Genomic DNA, 21,517 nt, shown 5'->3' with positions numbered 1-21,517 from the left:
TGATCAAAGCCACGGAAACGAAGAACTGGGAACTCTAACAAACATTTCCTCTCATAAGGGAATGGGAAACACCAACTCTATCGTTCTGCGCGATCTGAGGTACTTCCTCCATCATACCGGTTAATTTGCTCTCTGGAAACGTTCTAAGGTCTCCAGCAACTTCTCATCGCGAAGAAGACCATCCGTTAGAATGTTAATCATATCTATCAAAAAATCTGTCTTATTTCCGTTGCTTGGGACACACGTTCCGCCAGTTTGCGATGTGTGGCCAATTCATCCAGAACCCTTGATTCGGTTGTCTTCCGCCGTCGCAGCGCTGCTGATTGATGAATACATACTCCTTGAGATCGTTGGTAGTACGACCCGCGTCGGGGAGCCACAAGATTGTTTTTGTTATTTGCATCACTATGCGTGGTATTGACAAGTACAAAATTTGTATACAGTGTGTGGAGGCTAGGTGCGTAACAAGTAGAGTTGAAAGGTTGTACGATCACCTTCATCATGACCACTGCCTTCAGATTGCCCTCGCCTGCATCTCTCAGGGTGTAATCCCAGAGAATCGACCACCTTGACTATCTACCTCAAGGGGAAAAAGGGGTTATGATGGCGGCAGTAGTACTGGTAAGAATAGTGGTGATGTTTCATTGAGCGGCAACACTCACTTGACTACCTAGTAGGTCCATAAACCTTCTTTACCAAAGGCGGCCAGTTGAAGATGACATCGACCAGGCATCACGAGACACAAAAGATATGAAGGTATTTACTTTCTTCAACTACCCACCACTCTCTACCCGCGCGTGCTATTATATACAAGCAATGCATCCATCCCAAACAAAGGAACTCTCTTTTCTTCTTCATCTTCAGCCTCCTCCCTCCACGGTCATAGTCGTACAGTCTGTCCCTCATGCTCCGTACGCAATCTGGCCCATTGGCCTGTCCTCCTCCATGCCTGGCGCCATGAAGTTGGTCTTGGGGCTGCCACTGGCCTTGGCCGCCGAGCAGCGGGCCATTGTCGGTGAACTGGATGTACATGTTAGCTATGTCTGACAGAGTTTTCGAAAACGTCTTCACACGGATAACATACCTTCTTGAGATGACGTCTGTGAAGTAGAAGTTCTCGATAACCTTCTTCAAAGGTGTACCGCTGGCCTTGGAGCCCTTGTTCTGGTCAACCAGCTGAACCTTGCTCAATTGCTGCAGAGCGACGGGCTCAACCACATCGTAGGCCGCCAGGGCCGGGCTGATCTCGGCCATTCTGTCACGAAGCTGGGCAACGTCGTTGTAAGGCAGAGGAGCACCGAGGAACTCGCTGATGGCACGGGCAATCTTCCAGTCGGTACGGGAAGCACCGGGCAGGGAGGTGGCGGCACGGGTCATCTGGACACGGCCCTCGGTGTTGATGTAGGTACCAGCCTTCTCGGTGTAGGCAGCACCGGGGAGAACAACGTCGGCAATCTGGGCACCACGGTCACCGTGGTGACCCTGGTAGACGACGAAAGCGTTCTTGGGAATGTCCTTCTCAGAGATCTCATCGGCACCAAGGAGCCAGACGAACTTGGGGGCAGTCTCAGCAACCTCAGTGGAGGGGGTGGTGAAGCCGACCTCGAAAGCACCGGCGCGGGAAGCGGCTCTCTGAAGGACGTTGTAACCGTTCCACTCAGGGGTGATGAAGTTGGCGGCGTTCTTGTCGACGAAGGCACCAATGGTCTCGTAGAAGGCCTTGGCGTCAACGTGGTCAGTGACACCAGAGCCAACAACAATCATGGGACGCTTGGCAGCCTGGAGCTTCTTGCCGAAGGGGCCGGCAAGAGCCTGCTTCAGGGCAGCGTGGTCGAGGCCAAGGTGCTCAAACTCGAAGGTTGAGTCCCAGGTCTCACCAACGACACCAATCTCGAGGTCAGAGCGAAGCCATTGCTTGCGGATACGAGCGTTGAGAACAGCGGCCTCGTGGCGGGGGTTGCTTCCGACGATGAGGATGGCATCAGCCTCCTCAATACCGTAGATCCTGGAGTTGAACAAGTAGTTGGAGCGAACGTCGATACCGTGGGCGACGGGCTTGCTTCCGTTGGGCATGTCGAGGGCCAAGTTCTCGGAGCCGAGCTTGTTGGCCAGGTCCTTCATGGCAACCAGGGACTCAACCTCGGTCAGCTCACCGGCGATAACCTTGAACTCGTTGCCCTTGGGTTGGATGTGGTGATAGGCGTTGGCGACCTCCATGAGGGCCTGCTCCCAGTCGGCGGGTTCGAACTTGCCCTCACGGCGGATCAAAGGCATGGTCAATCTCTGGGTCTTCAATCCGTCGCAGGCGAAACGAGTCTTGTCGTTAATCCATTCTTCGTTGACGTCGTCGTTGAGTCTGGGGAGGATACGCATAACCTCGAGGCCACGGGAGTCGACACGGATGTTGGATCCCAAGCCGTCAAGGACATCGATGGACTCGGAGTGCTTCAGTTCCCAAGGTCTCGCGCGGAAAGCGTAAGGCTTCGAGGTAAGAGCACCAACGGGGCACAGGTCGATAACGTTGCCGGAGAGTTCGGAGTCGAGGTTCTTCTCAAGGTAGGTACCGATCTGGATGTCGTTGCCACGTCCGAAAGAGCCCATCTCGGGGGCACCGGCAATATCGTTGGAGAAACGCACACATCTGGTGCAGTGGATACATCTGTTCATGGAGGTCTTGATGAGAGGGCCGATATTCTTGTCTTCAACGGCACGCTTGCCGCCGATTTCGTGGAAGCGGCCACGGTCGCCACCGTATCGCATCGACTGGTCCTGGAGATCACACTCACCACCCTGGTCGCAGATAGGGCAGTCCAAAGGATGGTTGGCGAGGAGGAACTCCATGACACCCTCGCGGGCCTTGTGTGTGATGGGAGAGTTGGTCTTGACGACCATACCGGGCTGGACGGGCCATGCGCAGGAGGCTACGGGTTTCGGTGCACGCTCGACTTCGACCAAGCACATACGGCAGTTACCGGCAATCGCAAGCTTTCTGTTGTATTTGTCAGTCGGGGGATCATCCCTCGCAGCGGTCATCGATTCGATCGAAAAGGGTATCGTACTCATGGTAGCAATATCTGTAGAGAAGTTAGTTAATGCCATACGAATTGTTTATTGACGACTGGACAAACCTGGGAATTGTGACGCCTGCCTTTTCGCAAGCTTGAATCAGGGCGGAGCCGGCTAGAAGATCGTGAGTAGGAATCCTCGGACACGGCCACATTGCAGCTCACCTTCGACCGACACCTTCTTTCCGTCTAAAGATCTCGTCAGCAACCTCGATAGAAACCAATTGAGCCCCTCGCGAGGGCGGGTTCGTCCTTACCAACAGTCAGTTCGACTTTGGCATTCCTGCGAGCTGTTGTAGCAAAAGTTCGCGAGGCATTGGCGGCCTGCTTGCCAGTCCGCCAAGCCGAACGTGCTAATGAATGCCGCAGCATCGTATCGCCTTGACGGATTGAGAATCTGACGAAACGGGGGAGGGCGTTTGGGTGAGAGGCGGATTGATATTCAATCGTTGACGTCGGGAGGGAACTGCTCTTCTGTCCCGGACCATGGGGATTTGGTGGCGCTAGTGCGTAAATCGCGATTAATTTACATCAACCGTGATTGGTCGACCATCCCGGGAGCTTACTTGCCGCCTGAGGCATCAATAATTCTCTCTGAGCACCATTTAGTCTGCGGAAAATTTCGTCGCAGAGCGCCTCTTTCTCTTTTTCCTCCTCACTTTAAATTGTATGGACACTTATCGTAGGTGAGCTTGAGCTTCGCAAGATGCTTGATCGAGCCTTCCTCTATCTAGTGTACCTAGATGAAGCTTTTTGACGCCGTTTATGGAAGCATGGGAGAATTCTTCAATGACCGCTGCCTCTTACCGCCGGTCGTTACATATCATAATGACGACGAGACTTAGATGTAGATAGTACGTGTGTTTTTACTAATATCTCATGATGTGTATGTACACTACTTATGTACACGCACCGCGTGGCGGATGCGCCGCCGTCCCACGCCGGAAACATCCTTATGGTAGCGATTTGGTCGGTCGGCCATCCTTCTCAGACCTCCGGCTGTCTAGCATGCCGTCCTGAGTTCTTGTTGTCTTCCTGGGACACGTTCGCCAACTGCTACTCAAGCTTTTGTCGCTTCTAGCTCCGAGCAGGTTCACCCCCCTGCCCTTGGTCGGCAGACAATGCCTTGGGTGCAGCGTTCAACATCTCTTGATAGGGCTCTTTGAGCTCTTGGGCGTGGTTGTGGTATCCGTGCAACTGACCCACGGCTTGGCCAGCATTGTAAAGAGACCATTGAAGTGCTGATGGCCTGGGAGGCATCACTTGCGGAGTCTCGGGAGGCTTGTACGTGGACAAGTGCCGGTCGTTATAATCGGCGCCGGGCGGTATCGGGGCGTGGACTGACTCCATGATGAGAGCTTCCTCGCCTTGCATGAGGCCCGCGGGCGTCTCAATGAAGCCCTTTTCCGCCTCTTCTTGTTTCGCAACCTGTAAGATTCGCTTGTGCTCTCTCTCATAAACAAAGACAAGGTTCTGCTCGACGGCGGCTGTGTGTTTTTCGAGATTCTCTTGGCAGAGCTTGATGCGCTCAATCTCGGTACGCGGAGCGTCGTAGGGATCGAAGAGGCTCTCTTCTAAAGGAACGAACATCGCCAGAGCCGGCACGGCTTGTGGGATATCCTCCTCCTCCTCCATGGTATAATCAGCAGAGGCCCCTGCCTTTTCAAGTCTCGTCGACTGATCACTTATGGCTTGCATCTTGCCCACGAGTCCGTCGCTATTATCGAAATCCGAGTGCCAGTCTGATTCTTGACCGCATCTCAGGTAGAAATCGCAGTGTCGCGACCTGATTGATTTGAGTGATATGATGGAGTGTGTAGGACGAAAGTTTGAGGTTGTGCTTCGTGGGAAGGTGGGACTAAAACTGTGAAGGTAAGCTGAGGTCCCACGCCTGTGATCGCAGTCTCAAGGTGGCTCCAAGCTTACACCCCGGTCCTACTAATTTTGGAATTTACTCGAATCTCAATGGGCACACATGAACAAGATATATTCAAGTTTCGTTGCAGAGGCCCTGTTAGCATCGCTTGTTTGCTTGTTTCTCACTTTCAAGTGAGGTCGTTGAAGTTTCCTCAACTTCGCTGGTGTACCAAGTGAAAGGTTCAGTGCGAGCCTGAGCAGGTAAGTGCGGCGGCATAGGTACGAGAGTGAAACGCCAAATTTTTGAAATTTTTGAATTTACAACTATTTGCTATTGGATATCACATTTATATGATCCGCCTGGTCCTAACTCGGGACATTCCATGAATATGTAGGTTGTTCAGTCCGTTCGGTTCCTGCCTCGTGACCCCGAAGACTTGGCCAACTGCTGCATTTGGCTCAGCATGTGTGGTTGCTTTCCCGTGTGATGGCTTTCTTTGTGATGTCCTTTGGGGGATACTTCGGATTGGCTGCCCATCTCCAAGAGGGGATTTCTTCATCGTCGCTGTTCCCTTGATAAGATCATTCCGTGTTCGATCAGAGGGGCATAGACGTTCGGGCCGTCATGGGAGCATTCGCCACTACTCCAAGACTGACTTCAAAGCGTCATTGCTGTCGAAGAAGCCTCTCAAGCGGAGCGAAGGGTAGAGAACACACTAAACAGATCGGTGTCGCTACAAGCAGCAAGTAGCAATGCTGTCGATCGAGTCAATGCTATATCAGCCTGAAAGCTTCGCCTTCTCTTGCTGCCAGCGGGAGAATTGTCATCTGGCCGGTAAGACGTTCCTCACGTACTCCCGCATCAATTTCACCCCTGCCCGGACCAAGTCTTCCAGTCGCCGGTCCTTCCGCTTGCGCATCCACAGTAGGATGAAGGCTAGCAGCACCATATCGATGGCTAGATGTTTCATGATAACCCATGTAAACCATCGTAGCCAGGCTGGGAAGCTTCGTGACTTTTTGGACTTCCACTCTCTGCCTGTTGTTATTTGCTCTCGTAATGCCGCGACCTCGGCGGACAGCTTCTCGAGTGCGCGCTCCACGCTGCGGGACCAGTTACTGCTAGGCACGAGCGCGTCCCCTTCGTCATCGTCGTCATAACCTATCCTTCCATCTGAGTTCCTTTCTGCCGCATCGTCCTCGCTCATGGGGCTGAGAACCTTCAGGGGGCCTTCGGATCCGGTCAGGGGTGGCTGGAACTGTCGTAATTCACCGGTGTAACCTGTGCCTTTCGGTGAGGAGTCGGTCGAGCTGGGGCTATTGTTCTTGATCTGATTCCATACGAACTCGAGTTCCGAGACTAGTTCTTTTGCGTCTCTGTGGTGACGAGTCAGTGGGCTGCGATTCGCAAAGAGCGGTTCCAGTGACAGTAGGGTAGGTATGCGGGCTTACGGTGTTGTCGCATATTTGTGCATCGTCTCGATCAATGCCTCGATATATCTCCTCTTCGCCTCCGTCCGGCTCAGACCTTTCTGGAGGTTCCATGCATCCCACTTGTCTTTCTCGCGTTGAAGCTCGTCGGCTGGCATGCCGGAAGCCGAGGTCGGCCGCTCCATGACGCCATCGACATCCCCCTCCATCGCTTGCTTGTAAAGGCCATAGAGTCGAAGTCTGTCGGACGGCGGGGGACGCGATGCCCCCGTTTTGGGGATTTTCTTGACCGTATTTAAGGCATGGACGAACACGCGATCTATAGAGAGAAGGCATAATCGCATAATTAGCCGGGGAATTGCTCTCTCCACAACGGGCGCAGAGTAAGGTTCTGCTTGCACTCACCCACGGAGTCAGCCATCTAGAAAGCCGTTTCTCGAGGCGACCGGACCGACGTGATTAGTTGGCAAAGGGAGGGAAGACGCGTTCGTTTAATGGGGGTATATCCGAGGTGTTCTGGGCGTCGGGGTTGGGTTCGGCTCAACAACACCAGGCGAAGATAGCAACTCAGATAACCTAGTTCCGCAAATCACCTGGATGTGCCGGTAGAGCGAGGTACCTTGGCAGCCGGAACTGAAACGGAATGGGGGAGCAACAGGTGCTGGGAAGAGGAGACAGTTAGAGATCCAGCACGCTGACATGCATTATGTGAGAGCTTCGCCATGAGACTCTTTCACTTCGTCGTCCAAAGAGAAAGAAGGGATCTGGTGGGTAGCAAGAAAGTAGCGGCGGCGATGGCGGGTGCTGGCATTGAGGCAAAGGTATTTCGGTACCGGCAATCAGCTGTCTCTAAATTGGGCCCTGGGGAGGGCCACTGGGGTTCGCGCCGATGTTAGCAGCATCGGAAGGGGTGGGCGATTTCCGGGAAATTCTGTTTGCCTCGGCCGCGGGTCACGCAACGCAATGCAGACGCAGCGAAGCCCGCGCAACCAACTACGACCCCAACCCAGCAGCAGCATCTGGGGGAGTTTAGAGTGGACGCGGGACCTGGGTGCGCGGGCCTGACGCGGGCTTGTCAGGGGTTTGTGCTTCTCCGAGATCCCGACTAGCAATTTACTCCCATCATCCCCGCGTCTTTTGTCCCTTTTGAGTGTGATTGAAGCTAGGTACCGGTAGCCTGCGGCATCTGCTTGTCGGCCGAGAGAGACATGTAGGCACGTGAAATGCGGGCAACCTTGGATGTGCGGGATGTTCCATTGTCTTTTGTTTTATTTTCGTCCTCAATTTAGAGTTCCGTCAATTGAGACTTCAGTATGTATAAGTTCTGAGCTGATATTGAGCCGAGGCCTATGGGTCCCAGTATAGCGGCTACGGAGGTCCATCGTTGTTCGGCATTGGGCAGCTAGCTGTTTACTCATCTCGGCTCCTAGGTTGAGCACCCACGCGGTTTGTATGGTTCATACTTCAGCGAACGTCCGAGTCGAGTTCATCTGGTATTTTTGATGTGCTCTATCGACCATCCTAATAACTCTTCCCAGCTGTGTACTCTCTGGCGTTAGCTTTTGGAGTAATTTCGTCACTCGGAGACCCAAATTTCTTCGTAGATGGTTATTGCTTCAATTGAAACTAGTATCATGGGTATAGTGCAACCGCCTCACTCTAACCTCGCCTATTTCTCCCCAAGAGCTGCCAGGAAAGCCTTCTTCTTATCCTGATACACCTTCAACAATTTCTTATTGTTAAGCGCCACTTGCGCTGCCTTTTGGCCCGCCTCCTTCTTATTCAAGTCGCTACCGGTTCCAAGGAGCTTATTTTTCTCGCCCCATCCGTCAAGGTACACTCCGACGCTGAAGAGGGCCAGCTTCTTGTTGTACTTGTCTTTCTTGTTCGCATTGGGTAAGTCTTCGTAGCGGATGGTGATGCCGTTCGCACCAATAGCCTGACTGAGAAGGACCTTCGGAGGCAGACTAGACTCTTCTGTCACCGTCGCGCCAAGTTCCTTGACTGTCTGCAACCCGGGCGTCTTGGCAACCGACCTGATCTGGTCCTTGATAGTCGATGCCCATAGTGTCCTGAGCCACTCTGCAACTCGAGCGAGACCGTTGATGGGATCAGAAAGAACCACAGCAGCGACGTATGCTTCAAACAAATCACCGCGAACCTTTTTGATTTCATGTGGTTTTGCCACAGCCGGCTGGGTACCTCTGGGCTTGAACTCGGACGGCAGATTCGCTCTTTCGAACAGTCCGTAGTGTGTTGAGTACTCTCCCAGGTTGGCATTGCGAATCAGAAGCTCTCGGATCTGCGAGCACTGGCCCGTTGACATCCCTCCGAAAGTTTGGAAAATGAGGGAAGACGAGATCAATTCGACATAGGCATCTCCAAGCCACTCAAGGCGGTCGTAACTTAAATCCGATTTGTGCTTGGCCACGCCTACATGGGTGAAGGCCGCCAACTCTAGGACAGGATTCGTGATTTTTGGCAGAGGCGGCATTGTCTTCGGAATATCGGCTGGCGTCCATGGCTTGACCAAGATGAAAGACGGTATTGGCGGTCCTGAGACCACTGGGCTTTGCCTTGGTGTCAATGGGGATTGGCCCTTCTCGTGTGATGCATTCTTCCCCTATTAAGTCAGCAAAAAGTTGACAACGTATGAAACGAAGCTCATGTCTTTACCTCATTCTCGTCAATCTCACCTCTATCGAGGGCTTCTGTCTTTCCTTCACTAGCCAACTGCTCAAAAGATGGCAATAACACCTTGCTAAGCTGCCGGATTTTTTGCAAGTCTTCGCGATGGATAGAAGATCTTGTCTTGGCCTGGGTAAGTGCCTGGAGACATTTGATAAGGTCATCGCCGTGATCGAGAAGCAAGTCTATTGCCTCGCTTTCGGCATGCCTTCGCTTGCTCGGTGGTAGCGTCCCTGAACTCGAGCGCTTGCTCATTTTGATTCTCCCTCGAGGCAAACAGATTGCAAGTTCTGGTCGAACGATACCACAAAATGTCGTGGTTGATGTTGTAAAATTGAAAAAATTGAAATGTGGTCGATAGGAATGAGAGTATTTCGTCGCAATATCGAAACTTACGTCTTATTCACCAGTGAGCATCTCAAGAAGCAACAAAAATTAAGCAGTCCAGGCTTGGGTGGAGCTCACTGTGCTTTCGCTGCAGGGATCAAGTCCGTTAGCCTGGGATGCGACAAGGACGTGGGTACGTACCGAGTGTTGCCGGCCAATCGATGATCCCAAGACCGCAACCAATTGCAGTGCGCAGCTCTCATTTTGCGGGTCCAATTCAGGACTCAGGTTCGCTCAAGCTAAGGTTGTTCGACTTCGCGACAAATTTCTGGCTGGTCTGATAGAGCTCAATCAAGACCTGCAAAGATGAGTGTCCCACGCGCGAGGTTGTTGGATCTCATGAAGGTAATTTCGCGACTCTCTGACCTGTCTGGTTTTTTGCTAACCTCTAAAGGCCCAATGCGAAGTCTTTGCGACAGTATTTAACCCGGAGGGAGTGAGGACGGGCAACAAGATCCTGCGCCAGCGATTGAAGGGACCTGCTATCGCCGACTACTACCCACGCAAGGTTGCGACCGTCAAGGATGTGCAGAGGGAGTTTGGTCCTCATGTCACAACTCTAGACTTGGAAGAGATGGACCGCTTGGAGCACATTGCCGGGTACGTCATGGGCTGAAGGGGGCGAAGGAGCTACTGCTAACGCCTAGACAGACTGAAGGCCAGAGGAAAGAGCGCGCCGAAAAAGAAGAAGACGAAGAGTAAGTCATCTCGTTTCTTGCCTCCAATTGGATGGTTACGCTGACCGTTCTACAGCCGAGCCCAAGAAGCGATAGACGTCGACCACGAGATCGATTGTACGATACGATGTGCATTCATAGAGCGATCCCCCGGAATCTTGCGCGCCAGGACACTCTCCACATATAGAGAGCGGCGAGACTTTGGGCAGTACAGTCGCCGACCGAGGCAGCCCATGTGGCTCTGTCACAGTATGCGGATGTCTAGGGACCCTCAGGCACAGGCACGGTATGAAAATACCGGGGATCACGGCTTCAGCGGGTCATGGGGAGGATGTCCATCAACATGGAGGGCAGCCAGTGTACAAATACCATGGAGGATATCAGAGTCAAAAATCATAAGTCTCTCCGAGAGACAGCCTTGTTTCATGTTTCAAATGACAACTCCCGTTTTATTGAATCCCAGCTAAATGATTGCCTTGGTCGGTAGGTGCTGAACGCCACTGCGTGCTACATGGAGCAATTCGCAAGTAAAAACACACAGCACTTCCTACTTCTCCAGTGCTAGGAACAACTCCGTCTGATCTCTGCGCTGGATCTGTGGATCTTCGTCTTACTGCTCTTGGCATATCTGGAGAAGCAAAGAAGTGCCATCGCAAAAGCTGAGTCTTTTCAAAGGGCTGATGAACAGATTCGGGCAAGGCAGCAGGGGCGGTATGCTTTCTCTTCAAGTTGAATGTCATCTGGTGATTAGACAACGCTATGGTAGGCAGTGGTGAATAATCAGAGGCCGGCTAGTCAGGCCCTCCTCCTTCAGGTGGAATATGGAGCGGGTCGACAGGTCTTCACATGTAGAAAGACTTGTACGGTACCTGCATAAACAAGTTGAACTTCCTCGTCCAAATCAGGAAGACCGTGCTAAATCTCAGCCGAGTCGCGAACTCCTTCCGACTTCAACACCCTCAGTAACAACCCTTCCCTCGCCAGGCCAAGCAGCAGCCCATCATTCCTCCTTCAACTCGGAACCAACTTCACGATCTTGACGCTTTCGGATTATTCTGTCCTGGCCCGCAGCAGCTTGGATTAGGCCCTTCGTACGCCTTACTTCCAAAAAGGTGCCTGTGCTGCCCGGGACTGCCTCCTTCCCAACACCAACTCGAGCTCCTTCCTCGTTCCTACCTCACCTTCCCGTCTCCCATTCTCTCCCCATTCCCACCACAAAAAGCTTTCCTCACCTTTCCCCTCCACAATTCCTCCACAAACAAACCTCCGCTGCAGAGAAGATCTTCATCAGCACTCTTCTTTGTGTCTCCCTCCCAAATAATCTTTCTCAACTTGTCTGCCACCTTACGGCATTACCTCTGTTTCTATCTTCTGCAAAGCATTGACCCTCTGAGAAGAGATTGTCCGACGTCACGATGTCTACACCTCCCTCCGCGGGTCTCACACCCAAGACCCCCAAGCGAAGCTCTCCTCCGACTTTGAAGCCTCATCACGAAGAGGAAAACATCCAGCCTTCCATCGAGTCAGCTGCCTCGGTAAGTACAATTCTTTTCTCACCGCTGTCTTGAAGGTCTATCATTTTTTCTGCCCTTGGCCACTGCCGTACAACACAAGTCCTTCGAACAAGATAGAGGCCCGGGCTAACAAAAATCAAAGGGTCTCCCTGCCTTTAAGCAGAAGCAAACCATTGCAACTCTTGCTACGTCCAAACTTGCCAATCAGAATGTTCTCAAGGTTGGTTCTTCCTCCCGCAATCTGCCGCTTCGCTCACAGCGACGACAGAAGAAGACCAATCAGGACACGATTGCTGGCACGAACCCTATGGATATGCTCCTTGCCAAGCTGTCTGAGCAGCAAGCTGCCCTCGATCAACAGAACGAGGCTTTGAAGAACTCTGATGAGAACAGCTTGTACTCCCGTCACTTCGACAAGGCTTCTTCGACGACGAATTCGGTCCCTATCACTCCTGCCACGGACTCGTTCCCCACGACTGCGCCCACGAGTCGCCCAACCAGTGCCGCTCTAAAGGAGACTAACGGCAACGTGGACGAGCTCCTTCGACTGAAGATGGAGCTTGCCCGAGCGCAGAACAAAATCTCTCGCCTTGATCACGAACTGGCCCAGTCGCGCTCGGTCAAGCAAGAAGAACACATCGCTCCGGCTCCGCCTGCGGCTCGTTCGGGGGCATTCGGAGCTGAGAACGTCTGGTCTACCGACGACAACTCCTCGGATATCGGCGCCCCTTTCATCAACAGCTACAGTCGTCCCCGCCATTGGAGCAACAATAGAGCTCCTCTCTCCTTTGATGCGGCTGCTCCTATTTCCGACTCTGGTGGTGACTGGTATGGTGGCGGACGTGGCGGCTTCAACCAGGGCTATATGGATCCCGCTGGTCCGTACTCTATGGCGGATGGTTTTCGCAATGATCGTATGAGCCATGAACCCGAGATGTACTCTCGGCCCCCTAGCAGTCGCCGAAACAACCGGTTCGACAACAGCCGCTGGCCGTCTCCTCAGCCATACGGAGGAACCAACTTTGGACATAACTATGGCGGCTTCACTCCCTCTCCTGCTCCGTTCGACCCCATGGGTGGTCCTCCTGGTAGCGCTTCAGGCAATATGGGCTATCAAGGCTTCAACCAGCAGGGTCCAGGAAGTTCATTGTCTCCCCATGCAACTGAGTTCACCACTGGTGATGGATGGAAGAGCGAGGTACGTGACAATGCCAGACATGGACCTTGATGCAAAGTGCTAATGTTCCATCCCCAACAGGCTATTGCCACGGAGGGCCAGACGTACCTGCCAACTACTGAGCCTCTCAACTACCGCCGCTTGTTGGATCGGAATGTCAATTGCAACTGGAAGTACATTGTAGATAAGATTGTCTGCAACAATGACCAGCAGGCCTCCATCTTCCTGCAGCAGAAGCTCAAGGTTGGTACTCCAGACCAGAAGTACGAGATCGTGGAGGCAATCGTTGCCCAAGCGTATCCTCTCATGGTCAACCGTTTTGGCAACTTCCTTGTACAGCGTTGCTTCGAGCACGGCACTCCAGAGCAAGTTGTTAAGATCGCGGAAGCCATTCGCGGCAATACTCTCAATCTGTCCATGGATCCCTTTGGTTGCCATGTCGTTCAGAAGGCGTTCGACTCCGTCCCCGAGGACTACAAGGCTATCATGGTCCACGAACTTCTTCGCAGAATTCCCGAGACCGTTATTCATCGTTACGCCTGTCATGTCTGGCAGAAGCTCTTTGAGCTTCGATGGTCCGAGTCCCCGCCCCAGATCATGAAGTTCGTCAATGAGGCTTTGCGAGGCATGTGGCACGAAGTCGCTTTGGGCGAAACTGGCAGTCTGGTTGTCCAGAACATCTTCGAGAATTGTCTCGAGGAAGATAAGGTATGCTGACATTTTCCGACCCTCTTTTCTACATATGTGTCTAACTATGGATTTGTAGCGTCCCTGTATTGAGGAAGTCCTTGCCAACATTGACATTGTGGCTCACGGACAGTTCGGAAACTGGTGCATCCAGCACATCTGTGAGCATGGCGCTCCAGCGGACAGAAGCCGTGCTATCGATCATGTCATTCGCTACGCTGCCGAATACAGCACTGATCAGTACGCCTCCAAGGTTGTCGAGAAGTGCCTGAAGATTGGAGGGGGAGAGTTCCTCAGCCGCTATCTTGATCGGGTCTGTGAGGGTCGCGTTGATCGCCCTCGCATCCCCCTCGTTGACATTGCAAGCGACCAGTACGGCAATTATCTCATTCAGTACATCCTCACTCATGCGGGTCTGCAGCACCGTGAGGTTGTCGCCGCCCACATTCGCAAGCACATGGTCTCTCTTCGAGGCTCCAAGTTTGGATCTCGCGTGGGCATGCTTTGCACCAACCCCGCTGTTGCTACTCGTCCCGGCCCCGGAGTTGGTCCTGCCATGAACCGTATGGGTGCTGGTCCTCGTTACAGTGGCGGCGGCGGCTACCGCTAGACTTTGTCACCATCTTTTCATACTGTCGCCATCAACTTCTCAACTGTTCTCACTCTGCATCACTATAGGACCTCTTTCCCCTAATTCCCTGTCACCCCATTCGATTTCCCTCAACTTTGACAAAGTCGTTGCACCACCTCATTTGTCCGTGCTTACGAAACATCTTCCTCGGCCATTAATTTACAAATCAGCTGTCATCCTACGCTCGGCAGGTTATCACTTGTCTGAGTGCATTGGACACTTCATGGTTACGGATTTTGCGATATGGAGGTGCGTCACTGTGACCTCGAAACCCTAAGTGGGCGTTGGAGTTGCATCACGAAGCCCAGCCAGAATGCTCGCATCTATACATGGCGGTTCATCGACACATCCACATACCCCTTTGATACTCCTTTAGTCTCATCAAAATTCAAACTGGACAACCCGGAGGATGGCGAGGATAGACAACTAGGCAAGCATGGCATATCGGACCAAAAGTCAAAGACAATGATTGTATGTAGTTATGTATCACATTCCGGAGACTTTGGAGTGCGGCCTTGGTCCAGCTTGGACAGCATCTGTGGCAGTCCTCAACTGAGCATTAGGTAGCTCCCTAGAAATGATCCTTCTACAAGTAACTTGGTCCCCTCGATTATCTTATGCGCACTCGTAAATGGGATCTTCCCGTGTCGGGTTTGTAATGTTTTGCTTGACATTGTTAACTCTGTGGTAATCCATGAGCCTTGTATCCCTATCCCCTCTCCAGAACGCCATTCGTATTGCCTCCTGAATCCTACATGATTCTGATCATGCATCGTCTTACGCTTCTTTGCTTACAGACTCGGCCTCTACTGCAGGTGATACAGCGTCATCTAACGGTGGAAATTCGGAGTCGACTACAGATGGCTTCTCCACCGCCTCTGCAGTTGCGACATCCTTCTCCCACGGCTTCTTGGGTACCGCACGTTTCCCAAATGGTTTTACAGACTGCAAGTTCAGTAATAATCTTGAGAAGAAGAAAAGAGGAAGGAGAAACACTAGGGGAGATACTCACTGCGTCCCTAACGACGGTGTCTGGGATCTGTCTGATGCCGGGGATGGGAATCCCCTTTTGAATCATCTCCAGCATCTGCGCGAAACCCATTGGGTACGCTGGCTCGTCGCCTCCTTGGCCTGGAGCGCCCTCCTGCGGCTGCGCTTTGCGTTCGACGTAGAGGTCTGCTTTGGGGGCTGCTGCTTGCCACGAGGGCGTTGCTTCGTCTGCCGGGGTTGCGGAAGAGTCTGGTGTTGGGTCTGCGAGGGTGGTCTCGTTGGTGTTGAGGGTGTCGAGCTTGGATGTTAGTGTTGGGACGTCGTCTATTGATGGTTCTGTTGCGCCGCTGGCTGCGGGAGCTGTGGACGAGGAGGCTCCCTGTGTGCTGGTCGCACTGCTCGTCTTGTATTCTTCGGGCAGGACGTCGGGGGGTGTGTGGTCCGGGTGCTTCGCGAGCCAGTCCTTGTACTTTGCAAAGTCAATGGTCACGCCGATACGTTGGGCATAGTAGAATATCCGGGCGTGGATCGCGAGGTCGATGGGTGTGCCTTGCGGGTTTTCCGTGTTTGGATCGCCGAGGATCGCATAGAGGCCGGACTGGAGCACGTATCGTTAGCTCGAGATGATTGACGGGCTATATATTATCTATGATTCCAAGGTGAGACATACTGTGAACATCTTGTCTCTTTTCCAGGGGTATGTGTCAAAGGCCTTGAACATGCCGTCCTCATCTGTGATTGCGCGGATGCGCTCTGCGCCGGAGAGGGTCGCCATTGCGAATGACCCGGTTGTGTGATTAATGCTACTAGAGTCACCCAGACCTGAATTGTCTACAACGCACGAGACGAAGGTGTGAGAAAGTCACTCGAGTTGTGTGTTCAAGAATGCTGCTCGTCCTCGTTGGCCTGACGTCGTTGCCGAGGCTCAAAACTCACGGCAAAGATGTCGTTCGGTTTAAGCATCCCTCCCCGGGAGAGGGAAGCTCGGCGGGTTGGCGGGGCGAGAGCTTGACTTTCCAACGCCCTGATAAGATAAGCAAATGAATGTACCCCGCGAAACCGCGGCTCGGTGGGGCCAGGGCGGGAAGTTGGGGAGTTTGGGGTCGGGAGACCTTTGGGGAAGAAGACTTCTTGGCTTGTAGGAGTTTGTTCCGACATCCTTGCTTTTTCTTTCGGAACTTCCATCGGCCTAGATTCGGTTCACTCTTTGTTTTCTTGAGTCTGGTTTGGTGTACTGTTTGTATGCCAGGGGATAACAGATTGAAACCCTCTTTCTGATGGGTACATCTGACATGTGAAAAGCATTTTACAAGGACAAGTCTTCGTCAGCACAAAGAGACATCAACGCAACGACGGCACTGGGCATTCGCCTTCAAACTGACAGAGGTTTTGTACATCTCGATTGCTAGATTTCTTTTCTATCTCAAATATGTGTCACGGTTTGTCTACGGGCACGCTGACGATCATCAAGCGGCTGAACCTTCTACGGATATGTTTGTGTTATGTGGACGGGATGAAGACTATTGCGCAGCACTTTACTGGCCCCCCGTTTCGCACAAGTCCCAAAAATCATGAAAGAAACGTTCAAAGTCGCCAACAGTAAAACGGACAAGTGTAATCCATCAGACATGAAAAGTTTGTGTGTATAGCAAAGCTGCCCCTTCGGGTCCGCTGTTCCGCTGTACAGAGAGCCTCCATCTTACGAACGAGGTTCTAAGTATCTTGTTTTTGTGTAGCAATGTGGCTAGCCAAACGGGGCTGCCACTGGTTTGCATCATTTCCAATGGGAAACGAGCTGGTATGTTGTTGATAAGTCCGGGTAAAAGAGGAAAACGTCTAGAATGTCCATGGCGTAAGAAAAGATGCCACACTCAACCCACCCCCTGTGCTGAACGCCAGTAAAACAACACCAACGGTTGCTGGGATTTCCTAGAAGCAGTTGGTGGAATCCAATAAACCCTCCGATGCAAAAAAGCCGATGTCTCTTTTCGAACGCCACGTGATGATGCTTTTAGTTGTGCTGGAAAAGGACGCTGATCGACTCGCCGTGGTGAACACGACGGATAGCCTCCGCAAAGACCGGAGAGACTGCTAGATTTTAGCTTCGCTCCAGGACACGGTAGTATTCGAGAGCACTCACCGTCCAGAAACTCGAGTTTGGAGCAGGCGCGCATGTGGTCCTTTTGAGGAACGGTGTTGGTCACGACCATCTTGTCGATGGCGGAAGCGTTAATACGCGGAATGGCGTCACCACTGAGAATGCCGTGCGTCAAGAGAGCATAGATGTGAGTAGCACCCTCCTTCTTGAGCAACTTGGCAGCTCTCGTAATGGTGTTGCCGGTATCGATGAGGTCGTCAACGAGAATGCAGACCTTGTCCTTGACATCACCCACCAGCATCATGCTGGCATTGCGTTGCTCGGTGTACTTGGTCGGGCGTCGCTCCTGTAAAAGAAACATGAATCCTGTGTCTCCTCACACGGGGAGTAATGGCCTACCTTGTGGATCAGGGCGAAAGCCATGTCCAGCTCATCAGCGATGGCAGTGGCGCGCTTGGCTCCACCAGCATCGGGACTGATAACCACAGCATCCTTATAGTTGGGGATGTTCTGGCGGATGTACCTCATGAGGAGGGGCTTGCCGTACAAGTTATCGACCGGCACATCGAAGAAGCCCTGGTACTGAGGATCGTGGAGATCCATCCTGCAATCATTAGCATATGCTTCAGAAAGAAGCAATGAAGCGATGCAGGTATAAAGAGCATTTGGGAAGCTCCAGGGAGGGTTGTAGCAATGGCCTTTGTGTCACATAAAGCACCACGTAAAGGATGATCGGGAAGAAAACCTACGTAATCTACGTTTTGTTAGTTTGGCTGCGCGAATCTTTTGGCCCCCTTTGAACACTCTCTCGAGCTATTCTCAGGAGTTCTTTTCGGGGGTACATACCACATGGTCCGCACCAGCGCAAGCCAGGAGGTCAGCAACCAGTGTGCCAGCTTGGGCAACCCACTGCTTGTATCCAGGCTTGGACTGGAAGCCATCGATTCGGTTTTGTTGCTCGTTGTCGTGGTTGGTGTAGCTGACCTGAGAGGATACAGAGTCGTGGTGGCTACGACCGTTGCCATTGGTCTTGGAATGGTCGACGCCGTTCATACCATTAGATCGCTCCTCGTTGAGCTTGCTCTTAGCCAGCTTTGAGGCAATGCCATCAATGCCGTTGGGGAGGCCCATGCTGCGCGCAATACCAGGACCCGGGGTCGCAGGCACACTCTCAAAGGTGTAGTTCTTGGATGTCCCTGCTGCTGGCTTTGAGAGAGGTGCGCCGGCCTTCTTGTAGGGGACATCGGGTTGTCTCGAGTAGGGGAACAGAGGCATGACAGCCGTAACTCTCTTGGCGGAGCCCGTCTTGCAGGCAGAGATCATGATGCACAAGTCCATGAAGTTGTCATTGACATTGCCAGACGCAGTCTGGACGATAAAGACGTCCTTGCCGCGCACAGAGTCCTTGATCTCGCAGCGGCTCTCTCCAACAGAGAACTTTGACAGAATGCGCTCGCATGGGTTCAGCCCGAGGTTGTTGCAAACACTGTTGAGGAGCTCCGGGTGGGAGTTGCCTCCGAGAACAATGATATTGCGGACCATTGTGAAGATTTGCTGGTTGCTCAAGAAGCAATGGGTGAATGAAGAAGAGGAGAATAGTGGTCGGGCGAAACCGGCGATATTGGAGGCTGAACCTAGAACCGCTCGAGGGTATGACTAGGACCTGAGGAAGAGAAGAGGGCGTCGAGGCCGGGGCTGCAATATGTATTTCGCAGCTAGGGTATTCGAAGATGGTTGTGGAGAAAGATACCCCGGGTATTTTTTGAGGGTTCGAAGGTGTCGTGTGCGGGTTGGAGGATCGCGAGCGAAAGAGCCGGTGTCGGGTTTGCTGGAGGCGTCAAAAATCTGCTAGTGGGGTGCAGGGCGACGTCACAGGAACTGGAATGTGCCGAAGCCGAGGGTATGCGTAGAAGGGAATTGTATGGTAAAGATGCTCGAGAGCTGGAGAGCAATCAGCGGGGATGAGAGGGAAGGCCTCTAGAGATGCGATCACAACGGGAGCATGACGAACAAGCTCAAGAGAAGAGGGAGGAGGGAAAACCTGGTAGCGGGGGGGAATTCTGTCTGAAGCTGGGGTTGTCGAGAAGTTGTAAAGGAAAATCTCTGAGTGGATAAGTTTGTTTGGGATTGGCAGGAATCGGGGTCGGGTGCAGTCGCCGCCATGTGGACTTGGGGGTGGCAGGTGGAAATGTGTGGTGGTGGGGTAGAAAGAGAGATTACACAGGGCTCCCTCACAGGGTGGATGGGTGTAGAAGTGGCCATTTTAGGTTAGCACGGGTACCTTGTTGCGCCTGTGTGTATGTTCATGACTCCGATCTCTGGCAGTCTCGCAGAGATTTTGCGCCCCGACGACGTTCTAACCATGCACTGTATTCTTCCGGTCGTTGCCAGGCTGCCCAGACACGCCGAGCCTCACGCAGAGTGCCGTAGACCGGTGACGGAGATGCCTGAAGCGATGCGAGGGCGGTGACGGCGGCGGAAGACATAGGCGACCAGGTACGGAAGTACAGTGTCAACGACTGACTTCGTACAGGGAGGATTGAATTGCATTGGATTCGTGGAACGCTGCCCGGAATGCAGCAGTGACTCTTGTTCTAATTCTGACTGCGATATGCCGAATGAGGTGGACATTCTGCAATCCATCCCCTTGTCAAAAAGTCTGGCTGCCTCGTGATTGTACGGATAATGCAGACAGAGTATATGCCTCTTGAATGTACATCCAGAAAATAGCGCTCCTTGACGATGATAGTGAGGCGGGAAGGAGTACCTGGGGAATCTCACACCTCCCCTTACCTTATTAGTGTAGTACTGTACTACGTAGGTAGTTGTTCTAAGGTAGTGTAATAAGGAGTGAAATAACGCGAGTAACCGACCGGCTTTTATTAACGACAAGAGGTGCAGGTGGCAGGGCCGCAGGCAGGAGGAAGCGGCCACCGGCCAGCGGAGGCGCCTACTTCGAATCTGAAGCCGCCAACGCTCTTTCCCCCTCTCATTGCGCAATTCCAGATCCGGTACGTACTCTACGACAATTTAGCACATCGCAGAGTGGGGGACGGGGCACCGTGATTGGTGCCTTGGGCCGTGTCAATGCACCTGCTTTTCTGCTTGCCTTTTAATCTCCCTGCAGCTCGTTGCCAACCGTACCGGCCGTCGACCGCGGGGCACTTGGGTTGTCAAGAAGAATTTGCGGCAGCATCGTACCTTGCCTCCCATTGCTCGCCTAGATTCCGTACAGTCACGAGTGTAATTCTTTTTACGAGATTACACAGTACCTTTACCTCATCTGACTCTTCCGACTTCTCACAAGTCACAACTGGATTCAAGGCGACCCGATATTTCCTTGATAGACCCCAAGGCAGAGTCACCAGTCACTTACCCCTGTCAAATCAAACGTCGGCTTGTCCAAGGTTGTACTACTTGAACAGCCTATTCCTGTCCCTCTCAAAGAGCATCTGCGAGGTTCCGTTTTGAGTGACAGGTACATTGGCCTAGCCTCTTCACCTTGTACACCGACACGTCGATTTTCCGCAAACACCAAGCGCCTGCGCAGCTTGCATTTTCCGCACTCTTTTTGGCCGATACGCAATTGCCGCCGTTGCCACCTGGTATCAAACGATTTGCATCACACCTTCTCCTCTACCCGATAATCGCAACCTAGTCGTCCCCCGCGCCAAGCACGCAATCAAGATGAAGATCCTTGAGGCTCAGTCGGCAGTTTTGACCAACTATGAGGTCTATCAACATCTGAATGAGCGCAAGCTTGGTCAGAAGAAGCGTGAGCGTGGAGAACGCCGCGGTCCCGGCAACCTTGAACCGCTGGCAAGAGAGGTGAGTCTGACCACACCCAAGTTATACATGCAATGAAAATTGGGTATATGCTTCTGTGTAGTAAACTCATGGCTGACACATATGTAGCTCCTCCAGTATCTGCGGACAGCACCAAACCCGCTCAGCCAAGACCCCATTACATATCATCCAGACTGTATCACCCAGCTCCTGGGTAAGCTTCAGCCCTATGACTTGGCCAAGGGTGAGGTCATCATGATTCTGAACCTCCGCCCAGCATCCGTCGCCGCTCTGAACACCGTCATCGAAGAGATGCCTGAGCGCTTCGATGAGAACCAGCAGGAGGAGATGGTCAACATCATTGCTGAAGTGCTTGGCTCGTTCCCCCAGGAGGCAGGAGAGGAGGAAGGCGCTGAGGAAGCTGCGAACGGCGCTGCTTAGAAAGCCTTGCCGCATCACACTTCGCAACTCACTTTGGACGGCACCGAGTCCTCCAATGTGTCCTCTTCCTCCTGGAGTGGAGTATCAG

At 52.7% G+C, this 21,517-nt stretch overlaps 8 protein-coding genes across 8 annotated transcripts; 3 read left to right on the top strand and 5 right to left on the bottom strand.

Moving 5' to 3' along the window:
- Window positions 1-902: 902 nt before the first annotated feature.
- Window positions 903-3,437, bottom strand: CPAR01_15573 (NADH dehydrogenase; the record flags this gene model as incomplete). The annotated part of the gene is made up of 6 exons (XM_060499821.1): window positions 903-1,020; window positions 1,085-2,989; window positions 3,060-3,074; window positions 3,129-3,180; window positions 3,231-3,254; window positions 3,323-3,437. 6 exons carry the CDS (start codon window positions 3,435-3,437, stop codon window positions 903-905), a joined length of 2,229 nt encoding a protein of 742 aa, XP_060341397.1.
- A 705-nt stretch (window positions 3,438-4,142) lies between these two features.
- Window positions 4,143-6,538, bottom strand: CPAR01_15572 (acyl CoA binding protein; the record flags this gene model as incomplete). Its single annotated transcript, XM_060499820.1, has 3 exons — window positions 4,143-4,851; window positions 5,778-6,320; window positions 6,375-6,538. 3 exons carry the CDS (start codon window positions 6,536-6,538, stop codon window positions 4,143-4,145), a joined length of 1,416 nt encoding a protein of 471 aa, XP_060341396.1.
- A 1,484-nt stretch (window positions 6,539-8,022) lies between these two features.
- On the bottom strand, window positions 8,023-9,296 carry CPAR01_15571 (RNase3 domain-containing protein; the record flags this gene model as incomplete). Its single annotated transcript, XM_060499819.1, has 2 exons — window positions 8,023-8,976; window positions 9,030-9,296. The coding sequence occupies 2 exons, from the start codon at window positions 9,294-9,296 to the stop codon at window positions 8,023-8,025; spliced, it is 1,221 nt and encodes a 406-aa protein (XP_060341395.1).
- Window positions 9,297-9,734: 438 nt separating this feature from the next.
- Window positions 9,735-10,201, top strand: CPAR01_15570 (uncharacterized protein; the record flags this gene model as incomplete). Its single annotated transcript, XM_060499818.1, has 4 exons — window positions 9,735-9,773; window positions 9,823-10,028; window positions 10,080-10,126; window positions 10,182-10,201. 4 exons carry the CDS (start codon window positions 9,735-9,737, stop codon window positions 10,199-10,201), a joined length of 312 nt encoding a protein of 103 aa, XP_060341394.1.
- A 1,319-nt stretch (window positions 10,202-11,520) lies between these two features.
- CPAR01_15569 (uncharacterized protein) lies at window positions 11,521-14,093 on the top strand (the record flags this gene model as incomplete). Its single annotated transcript, XM_060499817.1, has 4 exons — window positions 11,521-11,640; window positions 11,762-12,817; window positions 12,878-13,504; window positions 13,563-14,093. 4 exons carry the CDS (start codon window positions 11,521-11,523, stop codon window positions 14,091-14,093), a joined length of 2,334 nt encoding a protein of 777 aa, XP_060341393.1.
- A 636-nt stretch (window positions 14,094-14,729) lies between these two features.
- On the bottom strand, window positions 14,730-15,879 carry CPAR01_15568 (uncharacterized protein; the record flags this gene model as incomplete). Its single annotated transcript, XM_060499816.1, has 4 exons — window positions 14,730-14,796; window positions 14,896-15,059; window positions 15,127-15,702; window positions 15,775-15,879. 4 exons carry the CDS (start codon window positions 15,877-15,879, stop codon window positions 14,730-14,732), a joined length of 912 nt encoding a protein of 303 aa, XP_060341392.1.
- A 1,236-nt stretch (window positions 15,880-17,115) lies between these two features.
- Window positions 17,116-18,744, bottom strand: CPAR01_15567 (ribose-phosphate diphosphokinase; the record flags this gene model as incomplete). Its single annotated transcript, XM_060499815.1, has 4 exons — window positions 17,116-17,192; window positions 17,245-17,548; window positions 17,602-17,784; window positions 18,049-18,744. 4 exons carry the CDS (start codon window positions 18,742-18,744, stop codon window positions 17,116-17,118), a joined length of 1,260 nt encoding a protein of 419 aa, XP_060341391.1.
- A 2,145-nt stretch (window positions 18,745-20,889) lies between these two features.
- Window positions 20,890-21,429, top strand: CPAR01_15566 (RNA polymerase III subunit C17; the record flags this gene model as incomplete). The annotated part of the gene is made up of 2 exons (XM_060499814.1): window positions 20,890-21,030; window positions 21,118-21,429. 2 exons carry the CDS (start codon window positions 20,890-20,892, stop codon window positions 21,427-21,429), a joined length of 453 nt encoding a protein of 150 aa, XP_060341390.1.
- Between the last annotated feature and the right edge of the window lie 88 nt (window positions 21,430-21,517).

The sequence above is a fragment of the Colletotrichum paranaense genome (genome assembly GCF_030867605.1).
Source record: "Colletotrichum paranaense strain IMI 384185 chromosome Unknown Scaffold_20.1, whole genome shotgun sequence".
NCBI lineage: Eukaryota > Fungi > Ascomycota > Sordariomycetes > Glomerellales > Glomerellaceae > Colletotrichum > Colletotrichum paranaense.
Note: the sequence above shows the minus strand (reverse complement) of the source record. Positions and strands in the feature narration are given on the sequence as shown.